The sequence below is a fragment of the Sebastes fasciatus genome, chromosome 24, assembly GCF_043250625.1.
Source record: "Sebastes fasciatus isolate fSebFas1 chromosome 24, fSebFas1.pri, whole genome shotgun sequence".
Classification (NCBI taxonomy): domain Eukaryota; kingdom Metazoa; phylum Chordata; class Actinopteri; order Perciformes; family Sebastidae; genus Sebastes; species Sebastes fasciatus.
Window position 1 is genome coordinate 8,681,904 of NC_133818.1, and position 13,696 is coordinate 8,695,599.

The 13,696-nt window shown below is 40.6% G+C and overlaps 1 protein-coding gene across 2 annotated transcripts in view; it reads left to right on the forward strand.

The window, feature by feature from the left end:
- The window catches only part of LOC141763039 (interleukin-1 receptor accessory protein-like 1), a 258,379-nt gene that overhangs the window by 151,327 nt on the left and 93,356 nt on the right, over window positions 1-13,696 (forward strand). For both annotated transcript variants that reach the window (XM_074627288.1, XM_074627287.1), the window contains exon 6: window positions 5,093-5,167. In XM_074627288.1, coding sequence (XP_074483389.1) covers window positions 5,093-5,167 — 75 coding nt within the window. The remainder of the gene's footprint in view (window positions 1-5,092; window positions 5,168-13,696) is intronic.

The following is a 13,696-nucleotide window of genomic DNA, read 5'->3' on the forward strand; positions in this document are numbered from 1 at the left end:
CACCCCTGAGAGCGACGGAAACAGACAGACAGAGTGACAAAGACGCACAGCGAGCGACAGACAGATAGGGGAGGGAGAGAAGGTGACGGGAGAGTTAATGGGAGAGAACAAGGTCTTTTTTTTTCCTATTTCATTACTCCATCCCCCCCATCCATCATCATGTGATCACAGCGAGAGCGGATCACAGGCCCTGTGAGGGACACTTTAAAGATTTTCTCCCCAGCTGATACCAACGTCAGGCCTTTTTTCGATGTTTATGTGCTCAGGAATGTGTGTGTGTGTGTGTGTGTGTGTGTGTGCTTATGCCGTTTGTGTGTAGGGAAGCAGGTCAGGCTGGATGTGTTTCTCGCCCCTCAGCAAAAAGCCTGCCCACTCCCTTTTATAATAATCCCCCGCAGAATTATGGTTTTGTAGTTGAAGACCAGCCAGCTTCACTAATGCATCTCAAATTTGTGTGTGTCTGTGAGTGTTTGCGTGCCTTCCAGCGTGGTGGGATCCCACTGACAAACAGCATATCAGCAGCGTGCCCTTGATTTGGATGAGTTAAACCGCCTTCTCCTACTTTTTTACCTTTAGCTTTAAAATTAGCTTGTGCCACAACTTTGAGTACCTTCCAGGATTGGAATTTCACCTTCAGCAGGCTCACTGTAACCGGCATTTCAAAACGAGACTTCACATTTGAATGAGAGAGAGCCTCTATATCAAAATATATCCATCTTGTCAGTTTAAATTGCAAAGTGAGGTTACCACAGTGAGCACTATGTCATGCCCTTTTAATTGAGAGTCAATAAATTAATCCTCCTTTGCTCAGATGACATTCTGGAGTTGGAGTTGTCACAGTCAAAGGACATAGGAGACTAAGGCCTCAGTTTCAGGGTGGTAAAATGGCAGAAACAGCAGATAACCCAGCAGTAATGTGTGTTCAATCTGGTCTTAATGGAAACTCCCATTTGTGCTGGTCCACACCAACACACTGATGACTATAATGGCTGGAGAACCTTCAGATAGGATGCACAAACAGTACCTATAAAACTGTAATGGTATTATATGAGACTACGTACTCTATCATAAACTCACTGTTGAGGTTAGGCATTGACCTCGAATGGTTAAGGTTAGGCATTGACCTCGAATGGTTAAGGTTAGGCGTTGACCTTGAATGGTTAAGGTTAGGCATTGATCTTGAGTAGTTGAGTTTAGGCATTGACCTTGAATGGTTAAGGTTAGGCATTGACCTCGAATGGTTGAAGTTAGGCGTTGACCTTGAATGGTTAAGGTTAGGCATTGATCTTGAGTGGTTGAGTTTAGACATTGACCTTGAATGGTTGAGGTTAGGCATTGACCTTGAATGGTTAATGTTAGGCATTGACCTTGAATGGTTAAGGTTAGGCATTGACCTTGAATCGTTGAGGTTAGGTATTGACCTCAAATGGTTGACGTTAAGCATTTACCTCGGAATAGTTAAGGTTAGGCATTGACCTCAAATGTTTGAGGTTAGGCATTGACCTCCAATAGTTAAGGTTAGGCATTGACCTTGAATAGTTAAGGTTAGGCATTGACCTCGAATGGTTGAGGATAGGCGTTGACGTACAATGGTTAAGGTTTGGTATTGACCTGGAATGGTTAAGGTTAGGATAGGTCGCCAGCCAGCCAGTTTTCTCTGTTTGTTTTCAACCTGCGCCACATTTTCCTGTTTTTAACATCCTGCCAGGTGATTGTGTAACTTCAGACATTATCTTGCTTTCCTACCTCCAGAAGAAGAAGAAGAAGTGATTAAATTGTCTGTTTGACAGTACTGCAGTTGCACATGTCTTTGGATCTTAGTTGGGTTTGGGTAATTAGAACAATTATTCTACTACTCTATTGCATTTTCTGCGTTGTTTTATCATTAATGCAAATATATAACGTATAATTTCAAATTCACTTTAAGAGCGGAAGCAACGAGCTGTGGCTCCTCCATGTTTGATGTTTGTATCCCCAGCTGAGCTCCCTTTTCATGTTACTATAAATACATGCAGCCACATCCCTGCCCGTGCACCATTTTCTCTCTCTCTTCAAATCCAGCATTGTCTTGTGTAAGACAAACCATCAGAGTGGGAAAAAAAAAAACTGTTATTTCTTTTCAAGTCATAATGAAACAAAATAATCTAAGCATATTTCATCAAGAAAAAAGGTAATTACGGTAATGAGATTTCTTTACACAGAACTGAAACACGCCAGGCCCAGGGAAAGGCATAATTTGCTGTGGTTCTTTTTTTGAATTTGTAATTAATGAGCTCACATAGGCATATTTTCCCTGCTTTCAGCCCACTCCTCTTAACAAATTGCATGATCCTTTATTTAAGGCTACATTATGGTTTTATCTGTCAATTGACTGGACATCAGAGCAATGGAAAGGTTCTTTTATTTGCACAAGCGAGTGGATACTACTGAAGGAAAGTTGTATTTTTACTGAGTGCAATTTGAAATAAGAAGTACATCCAAACAAATCAAGAGCTGGCACCAAGAGAGGAAAAGTAAAGGCAGAATATCCACACTCTGTTATGGTCCCCTGTGTTTTTACATATTTCGCCAATAGCGTTTGACATTTTGACTTGATTTGCTCATCAGACTTGTGTGCAGACTTTTACCGTTTATTGCAGTGTTTCTCCCAGATGATGCTTCTAAAAATTGTATGTTTTTCTGCAAAGCTGCAAGTCTCGGCGTCTGTGGCTGATTACATAGTGTCTACAGATAAATGACGCCAATCAAGTCATCTCTGCTTCTTCGTTGCAATTAGAGGCACCAAAAATGTTGTTCAAATGCTTGAAAAAGGCCTGTGTTTAGGTTTACCCGACAGTAAACGCTAGCAGACATGCAAATTATGCAAATTATTGTCATACGTAACACAATGTTGAGCCACAAAATGGTTGACAGTGGATGGATGGGTCAAGATTTTGGGCTATTTTGCTTCCATAACATGTCCTCTTTCAGACTAGTCGAGTGAAAACATTCACAATACACATTTAGGTGTTTATTTTACTGCACATTGCCTATTTGTATCTGTAGATTACCCCTAAATTCACCCCAAATTAGCATTAGATAATGCCTCATTTCCATATTTAAACATTAAATTCAGAAAACTTGTAATACAAAAAATAATTTTCTTAATGTAAGTAATCAACTGGGGGAGTTTCTATTAGTTTAAAAACGTTACCCTACTCACATGTAGTGTCTTACAAAATGTATGGAATTTTACAATACACATCTGTAAAGGTTGTTTTCTCAAAATTAGCTTTTTCTCATACACCAAACTTTCCAATTTCATTCCTGTCTATAGTTTGATGGTTTTAACAGAAAGGTTTGTTCAGATAGTATTCATAGCCGGATTTAAATAACAATTTATCCCTAAAAACATGGCAAAAATGTTTGTTTTTTTATGGTTGTTGACAGTATTTTCTGATATATGGAGTGTTAAAAAGAGATGTCCAAAATCCCCTCTGTAAAAACATTTGACTCTAATATGTCAACAAAATGAAACAAGAGCTTTGAACCAGGCTCCAATGTTCAGATTACTATTCTGGAAATGTATGAAAATTAGCACATATTTGGTAAGATAACGCCTCATTTGCATATTTAAACATACATTTTCAGAAAACTTGTAATACAAAAAAGTATTGTCTTAATGTAAGTAATCAACTGGGGGAGTTTCATGGTGATATCTAATGGTTAAATGTTTACCCTTTTCACCTGGGGTGTCTCCCTTTAATGTTTTCAACCGGTAATAGTGTTGGTTTATTTTAACCAAGGCTGTGATCTTACCCCTAAACTTTGACCATAGAAGGTGGTAGAACATGAAATATGCTAAAATATGAATCTGCATGTCGTCTCTATAGATTGAGGTATCGATAAGGAGCCTTTATGTACACAAGACATGGTGTAAAATGTTGCTGCTATTAAGACCAAAATAGTTCAAATAAAATTGTTGACTGTTTTATTTAACTGGCCTTGTCAAGACAGAATCTCGCCTACAGAACTCAGCAGTGGAAAAGTGGATTGAAGGGTCTCGCATTTGCATCATAAAACTCTCATGTGTTGTACAATCACAGAGGCCAAATGGATCTTTGAATACTCATGAAGAATAACTGAATACATAAATGGAACGAATCTGAATAACTGGGATGATCTAGCCAGAAGGCTTTTATATCAACATGTAATTGTAGCTAACACCCTCCGCTGTGGTGTCACCAGAGAACCGGAGTACGGAGGTTCAATGTGAACTTTTTTTTTTTCCCAGGTTCAGCTGAGCGATCGCTGCTCCAGTCAAACCGCAAGTCATTTGTACTGAAACAAGCCCCGTCCCTCCGAGTATTTCCCAACGTGCGCAGATAGAAAACCTCTCCGCTGCCACTTTGAAGACTAGAACCAATTAGGGAATCATTATAATGAGGAGCCTCTAAGTGCACGTCTTTTGTTACTCAGCAGCTGTCTAATTGGAGTTGGTGTGTATTCGAAGGGCGTTGGGACGAAGGCTGTTCTAATGTTACTGTGATACACTTTCAGATCAGCAACCCATGACATTTTCACATGCTTGTGCAAAAGTTTTATGTATTATTTTAATAGATACTGTAAGCATTTATAGTATTTCGAGTACATTTCCCAGCTGTAAACAGCTGAAAATACCGCATCTCCTGCAGCAGCTCTTAACCTTCCCATGCCCACTGCAGCTGTGAAGGATTCTTTACCTTGGGGTATGTGTTCTGTAGATTCAGAAATGGTTGACTGGTTACACAGCTGCTGTATATACAGCACAGTTTGTATTGCAGTCCGCGTCAAAGCCATATCATCACTTACTCATTTTCTACAAGGAACGAATAGCATTGAAGCAGCTGCTTCTTTTGAAAAGCGTGATGTTTAAAGCTTTTGAATTCTGACTCATCCATTTTTTTCTCTCCGTCCACTCTTTAAATATTATATTTCCTTTTATTTGTTCCCATTTTAATGCAGCCTTTATTGTGGTCTTTAATGAATAAATCATACTCCCACTGTCCACGGGGGAGAAAGATGTGGAATTTAATGTGCTCTGCCTTTTCTTCTCTGTTTGTCTTTTCCGCAGCTCCCCTGACAGACAAGCCGCCAAAAATCCTTTCCCCCTCGGAGAGCCAAATGAGCGTCATAGAGATGGCAATAGGTAAGGAGACATGTTTCATTCCCCTCACCGACGGCTTATTTTTTTCTGTCCATTGATGGTGTCACACTCGTGGCATATGCCCCGGCTCGTCACAATGGCATCGCTTCCAAGAATCTAGATTAGCCGATGTGAAGCCAGCTCCCCTCAAAAGTAGGTCCTGTTCTACTTAACTGTGGCTTTGTTTGGAACAATATGTTCATGTTTATCGTATTTTAGTAAGAGTCCTCCCTGGTTTCTGATGTGCTCCCATTTTAATTTGTTGTTGCTGCTGTTTGCTGTTAATGCAAACTCAGCCCTATCCTCCGAGTGTACCTGTTGTGCTTAGCGCCAATTATCCTGAAATTATCAAGACAACAACATAGTCATGTCATACTCACCCCTCTGTTGCTACCACTTTCTCTTTTTTGAAAGAAACACTCTTTTTAAGCACTAATTCATTGAAACTGCTTCTGCTTTGATGTTGTCTTTCTACCACTGTTAAGCTACGCAACACTTCCTGCACAATCATTTCATAGAAAAGACTTCGAGCAGGTTAAGTTGAATGATGCAGCCTTTCCTAACAGGTCTTTGGAGCTAGTGCTGCTAGCTACTTTCATCGGGAAAGAGTTGGCAACACTGTGTTGGGTTTTTTGGTTGGATAATATTTATAAATCTAGCGTACTCTTGCTGTTTTCTCCAATGTTACCGACCTCAGTTTTAACGTGAAGCATTTGCAGGAATGGTTGAGTTTCACTGAGAGTAGCTCAAACAAAAGACTGGCAAAGTAGATTGGCAAAAGAGTGATTGAAAATAATGTGGTGAAATCCATATTTTTGTTACAAAGGAACACTTTGCTTAGTGTCACTCTTTTGTTGTTAGGGCTGTGTATTGGCAAGAATCTGGCGATACGTTACGTATCATGATACGATATATCGCGATATATCACGATACTGTAAGCGAGGTGATATATTTAGATTTTTTTTTATCTCGTTTTAGGTGAACTATCATAGTATAAAGAACTATGGGCTGTCCTCGACCAAAGAAATATCTTAGCCAACTAACACTGATACGATTTTGTCAACTAGTCAATTACTTGATTTAATGGACGGATCGTAACACAGAGTTTCTCCGCAAAGAATCACACAAAAGCACCACTTTAAATCTCGTGTTTACCAGAGATGTGCTTATACGCTTCTTGGAAATAAATCATTCAGCATGAAAAAGCATAAAAAACGACTAATCGACTAATGAAATCTTAGCCAACTAAGACCAAAATTACCGATTAGTTGACTAATCGACTAAGAACATACCACTATATGCATAAAATCACACCATGGGATCTGCATTTGCATTTATCACAGTCCTTGTAACATCATATCACTACCTTTTGTGCAATCTGATCCACTGTCTGCCACAATATATTTGCATTTCGACTATTAATTAAAAATCAATAGTGTTTTTGACAATTGATACAGTATCAATCAACATAATATTGCGATACTCAAGTGTATTGATATTTTCTTACGCCCCTAGTTGTTGTACTAATGGAATTATTGCTGTGGAAATATACATATATTATGCTGCATTTACCATGTGAGCATTGTAGTCATTTCAACCCCCAATGTGTTTTTTTATTGTCTCATGCCGGCCGCAATAACTGCTGTTATTTGAGACTCGCATATAATTTGAATACCAGCTCCTATTAGACTATTACCATGTGATACTTGCAATATTCTGTGTAATTGAGCTGTATTGATCTCCAACACTTCCCTATAAGTTTAATGTGTGTCTGCACAGATCTGACCTGAAGTAACTAAAGTGTTCAGTACAAGATTTTCAATTAGGTCCATTCTCTGGCTGTGCTCTTTTGTGAATGGACCTTGAATTTACATCTTCATAGAAAAAAAAAACAGATGAGTCATTTGAAAGCCATGTCCGCTGCTTTTTCTCCTCCTATCCTAAGGAGTGTCTCTCTGTTGTAATTACACTGATCACATTGGTTATCTTGTAACATGGATGCTGCTTGTGTTAGCTCAGCTGTAATGAGTCGGTGATGAATCAAAGTGGTCCCGTACTTCTGAGAAATCACACATAATCTCCCTTTGCGTTACCTTCAAATTCATGATGTTACTTCAAGTGATTGCCTCCAATTCTGCCTCATGAGCGGCAGTCTTCCGTTCGCCTTACCGGCTTTTGATGCACGGGGGCCCATGGGAAAATTCTCGCTTTGTGCCTTATTGGGCTCAGCTGTTGGTGGAAGGGAAAATGGGTCATGATGGAGGCTTCCTTTGAAGTCAATTTGTCATGGGCGATGAACACAACTGGCTCACAGAGGTAAAAAGGTGGCAATCAGAAAATAGGCGCAAATCATTGTAGCTTTAAAATTGATGATGGATAAAAGCCTCTCTGGCTTTTTTTTCATCTGATTAAGTGTTTGATGGTGGATGATGATGGTTCTCGAAATCCATTACCTGATAGCGGAGACAACAGGCAATACTGGTTGGAAAGAAAAGACACATGCTGCTCTTCTTGTTTTAGTATTGATTTAGATTATTTTGTAATTGTACCTTTTAGTGTATTTTTTATTCTCTGTCAAGGATTTTCAGTTTTTGTTTTAGCTTTCTAGACCAGTGGTTCCCAACCTGGGGTCCGGGCCTCCCTCAGGAGTGCACCAGGATTTGTCGATTGTGAGGTTGTCAAAATTAGATTTGCAACTGTATAACTAAAATCATAATTCTGTATATAAAACTATTTAAAACTATATTTTCTTGGTATTTAGTAGGCCACATTGTGCTTAAACCCAGTATTTGTGCACAGTTGCAGATAAAGATCAGGCTACACTAATATTATTAGTATTATACTATTTGTAATTTGTTGAATTAGATTCCAGTATTAGCTGCATAGAATTGTTTCCAACTTGTGTTATCCAAACATTTCCAATAACTCCTGAGTGTAAAGTCCAAAAGTCAAAGTTTTTTGGAAAAAGATAGATGTAATGATTTAAAAAATTCACAACATGTTTTATCCAACAAAATATTCTGATTCAATCCATATTTGTTTGCCGTTTAGCCTTTCAAAAACAGCATTTTCACTGCGGTCTAACTGCGGTTTTCTCTACCGCCCGCCGCACACAAAGGGAGGCACACACTGACTGACTTATAGTCATTAAAGAAAGTTGACTTTGTTGCCGTTTAGCCTTTCAAAAACAGCATTTTCACTGCGGTCAAGCTACGGTTTGCTCTCCCTCCTGCCCGCCGCACACGAACAAAGGCACACACTGACTGACATATATTCATTAAAGAAAGTTGATTTAATAAAATAAGACTAACTTATTTAATCCGATGAATCACTTTTTTCAAATTGAAGATTTTGTTCGGGGATTTGTATTTCTTTTTAGGGTGATGACACGGGAAAATATTTCTTACATACAAGCAGCAGGGCGTCAAGGAAAATAGGTTCAGAACTACTGTTCTGGATTGTTTTTCCTCTTGATTTTGATTTCCACTGCACCCATTGATATTCTACCCAGAGTCAGCACCTCTGTGTACATAATATATGATGAACACCTATTTGATTCTCTGCCCGTACAAGCCCCCATCACTTCCTCTCAGCGTCGGGCTGCTGGCGCGCTCTTGTCATCCGCCGAGAGCCCAGTCAAACGCGGTGTGGCAGTTTTTGGCGGAATTTTAATATTCATCCTCCCATGAAATATAGAAACGCAAATGGCTTCGGCTGACAGTTAATTAGGCAGGTGAGAGGGAGAGAGCGAGAGGAGTGGGGGAAAGGCGAACATGGAGGGACACTTTTCAGGCTCGTGTTATGGAACTCAAGGGATGAGCGGAGAGATCTGTAAATGGGGGGCCCCAATTAATCAGCGCGCATCGTCCGACTCCCTATTTTGTCTCCTAATGGATCCCTAGTTCTAATTGATAATGATTAAAACATGTTGTAAAAATGCTCTTGGTGGGTATGTCTTTCCACTGCTTTCTCTGTGGGACATATCTGTTGTAGTTTGGGTCTGTAATTCTGTCTGACAGTTCAATGCGCGCTGCTTTGACTTTGTCTTCTGCAGATGTAGAATAATTGTCTGCAGTCAAGCCAAGCAGACTAACTGCGGTGCAAGCCTGCTTCCAGTCGAGTGCTAATGTGCACGATTTTTAAACACTTTGACAACGGGGTGATTTATTTCCTTAACGTTTGGACATGTTTGTGCCACTTTTGTGTTTTTGAACCCAACCAGGGATTCAACCTCCAGACGCAGCTTCTTTAGCCTTTGTTCCGCTGCCAGGTTTGATTTGTTGTAATGCTGTTTTCCATGCAGGGCTGACGTGTCACTCCGCGGGCCTCACTCGCCTACCTATCCTGACATTTTATTTCGTGTTGGATTGAATTTACGACCATTGTGGCACTTTGTGATGTTCATTCTGGGAATACCCAGCAAGTTCCCCTGTGATCTTGATTGGCTGTTAAAACTTCGAGCCCTTTCGACTGCCTCCTTCCTCAAGATATCACACTTCATCCCCTGACACTTGACATTACGACACCGCAGCCAGTTTTCTGAAATTGCAGCAGAGAGAAAACAAGGTGCTGTCTGAGCCTCTTTGCTAAATTCCTCCGAAATACCCTTTTGAGCTCTCACCTGAACAGTTTAAGAAACCCTCCATCTTTCTGTCTTACTGTTATGCATCATCAGTCCGTAATATTCAATGAATCCCAAGTGTTGTTTTGCGTTTGAGTAATTGAATTGATTCTTCTGATGCATTCACTTTTCCCCAAAAACTGCCTTGTTTTCTTGTCCTCCCCAGTTAGTAATTTGCTGTTTCCCACAATGCAGTTTGGTACCCTTTAGGGGACGGGTTGTTTTCGGTCAAAGACGGGTAGTAGCGCAGAAACTAATTGTGAACACGGGAAAGGGTCAAAGGTCACAGATACACCCCTACCTCAAAACACAGCCTTCTATTCCATTTAGGCTGCTGTCCAAGAGCGAAAACATCTTTTCCATCGAGAAAAGCCTTCAGTTCTTTCTGTTTTGATATAACTGATGCTATTACATCATCAACGCTTACCTATCCAGGAGCCGCCACTGTTGTTTAGAATGAACAGTGCCTTACTCATTGATCCTTTAGCTGACTGAGGTTTGTGCAAGTTAGAATCTACGGCCCTGACCATGGCTCTGAAATATCAGTAAGTTCGAATCTGTGGCCCCGACCATGGCTATGAAATAGCAGTAAGTTAAAATCTATGACCCGGACGATGGCTCTGAAATATCAGTAAGTTAGAATCTATGGCCCCGACCATGGCTCTGAAATATAAGTAAGTTAGAATCAATGGCCCCGACCATGACTCTGAAATATCAGCAAGTTAGGATCTATGGCCCCGACCATGGCTCTAAAATATCAGTAAGTTAGAATCTATGGCCCCGACCATGACTATGAAATATCAGTAAGTTAGAATCTATGGCCCCGACCATGGCTCTGAAATATATGTAAGTTAGAATCTTTGGCCACGACCATGACTATGAAATATCAGTAAGTTAGAATCTATGGCCCCGACCATGACTCTGAGATATCAGTAAGGTGGAATCTAGGACCCCGACCATGACTCTGAAATATCAGCAAAAGATAAACTACAGCCCCGACCATGGCTTTGAAATATCAGTAAGTTAGAATCTATGGCCCCGACCACGACTCTGAGATATCAGTAAGTTAGAATCTATGGCCCTGACCACGACTCTGAGATAGTTAAAGCAGCATATTAACGCTTATGGTTTTGAGATGTTCATTAATCAAATATCAGTGTAATGTTTTGATGCTCATATACTTTTGTCCACGTTCTGTACCATCGTTCTACTTTGGGATTATGAGAACAGAATTGTGGGTAATATTATAAATTACTAATGAATTCATTGTCATCTTTGTAGTAGTACAAGATTCAACATATTACTTTCAAACCGCTGGAGTAATACAAAAGGCATTCTTTTAATTACATAGCTTGAAAATCCGTATCGCTTCGCCTCTCAGAAGGGCTCATTGTGGAAATCTCTTTGTTCTCCGCAGCCTCTCTATAACAATCTGACAATCTGTACTCCTCTCAGAGGTTGAGCTTCCTCATTTGTTGGTTGGTGAATAATAACAGTGTAAACTGGAAATCGGTCTTGAGTCAGTCATCGGAAGGAGTTACATTGTTTAATGATACAGTACCTCAGAACAAAACCATCATTATCCCGATTTGACTCGGAGTTGGCATCAAATTAGAATTTGCAGTCTTTTGGTAATGATGAGGTTAGCACATCAATGCACTGTCATTCTGGCGCAGGTCAGGTTGCTATGATACGCCCACTTCCTCTAAGCTGACACTGAAACCGTCACATTAAGACGTCAATTCTGTAGGTTTCTCCTGTGTTTTTTTTATTCCGTCCTCTGCAGAAAACAGAGCGCCATTAGGAAGAAGTGATGAACGAGCAGACAAAATGTCACCAACACTGTTCGAACGTGGTCGCAACGCAGTCCAACAGATGGTCTCGAAATGTATAACCTTTACTTGACTTTTGTCAATCTATGAACGTTGATCATCCCGTTATCACGGAGCAGATTTCCTCCTGTAGCCGTATGGATTTTGATCTTCTAATGGCGTAATGTACGGGATCTTATCGAGTCGATCCAGGCGCCATTTCCAATATTAAACGATTGATATTGATGTCTCGGATGGCGCACTGACAATCTGCAGTGGGCAGGAATTTCCCCATCATGCTGCAGACAGGTAGACGTGTGTGATAGATTGTGTTCAAGATAAATACCAAGAGTCTCGGAGAAAGCATGTAAACGTCAAAGGGGTCAGGAAGACATGATTATCACTTCAGCGTTTATTGATTTTGTTGTTTTTCCTCACTTGTAACATAGAAATCATGTGTTGTCTTTACACGCCACCTGCTCACTCTGAAGCTCGATTCTTTACCTTTGTTATGGTTTTGTTAAGCATGGAGAGTTTATTTAAATAGCTCATTTCAAACAGGAAATTTAAAGTGCTTTACGTAGTGTATAAGGGCTTAGAAAATGCAAATAGAAGTATATGATGTCCATTCCCATGCTCTCTTATGTCTCTTAAGTTGTTGAAGCAATTTTTGGGTCATTTGTTACACAGTTATAAATTTGTTTACCACTCAAGAATTGATAAAAATGATCAATAATCCCTCCAAACTACCACATTAAGACACCAAGACCTTGAGGAACACCGTAGAAAAAGCCATGCTGTGATTTGGGATCAAAAACTTTTGACATTTGGAGATTTCTGCTATTGGATAGCGAGCACTTCTGTTGTGTAAACTGCTCACAAACCCCCTTATTGTTAATCTACGTAGGAAAGCCATCCATCCCCTGAATGCTCTAGGTCTCTAGTTTGTGGCTGTAAAGTTCACCACAATGAAATGGCTACTATGGGGACTAACATCAGCACACATGAATGGCCTAATTTACATAATGCTACAATAACTTTGAAATAAAAACATAAAACATTTGAACCTAACGCCCACTCAACTTGGCTGTTATGTGTGCAGAATCGACACTTTTTATAGATGAGGCCACTCGTGTTTGTTGTAACTTTAACCCCAAAGAGAGGCCTGGAACCAGACTCGAGTGTTAAAGCCTTCATGGCACAGGTACAGACGGCACACGCTGCTATTTTACCCCACTCAAGTTTTAAATTAAACGCATCTCAAAAGCATCGCTCGGTGTTATATTCGGTACATTCTGCAGGCGGGAAAAACATCATCCTCTAGCTCCCGCTCGGGTACTGTCATGCTTTTGAGCTGCGAAGTTTCCATCAAAACCGTGCAGGCACATTTTAGTTTCACAAAAAAGAAAGAAAGAGTCAGTAACACCTATCCCCGATATCGCCTCGCACGCACACCAGCCATCCCTCTAAATGTCACTGGCTCGGCAGAACGCTCCGTCGATGCCAAAGGTTCAGAGGCCCAAGGATCAATATTACATCATTTCTCTCAATTAGGGCATATTTATTCCCCTCAAGTTATTGTACATCTGCGAGTGATCCTATCTGTATTCCTGGCAAGTCTCCAGATGAGGCGAGGCCCCGCGGGGAGGGGGAGACGGAGCGAGATAAAGACGGAGAGCGAGGGCGGGGGGGAAGAGAATGAGAGAGGAATTAAGGTAGGGGGAGTTTGGGGCTAAGAGGTAAAAAAAAAAAAAAGTGAACGAGATCATTTAAGATTCACAGAGGGGGATGAAATATGGTGGTGTCTTACCTTGAGTTATTACAGATGAAAGTGGATACAAGACAGCACACTGTCCCAAATGGTTAATATGCCCTGCGGCGTGGAAGCATAAATCGTGACTGTCATATTATAGGCGGGGTTGCCGGTGCTGATTGGAAGGGATTCTTGGCAAAGGAATGCTCCCATTAGTGTTTTACATAAGTGCGGTAATGAGGGGGACAGTCTGTGCGAGCGCTTCAGGAGACCTGGACCCGACGGAGGCTATACGAGTTTCCTCAACACCTTGAGGAAACTCGCCGGCGCGTGACTCACATTTTGGA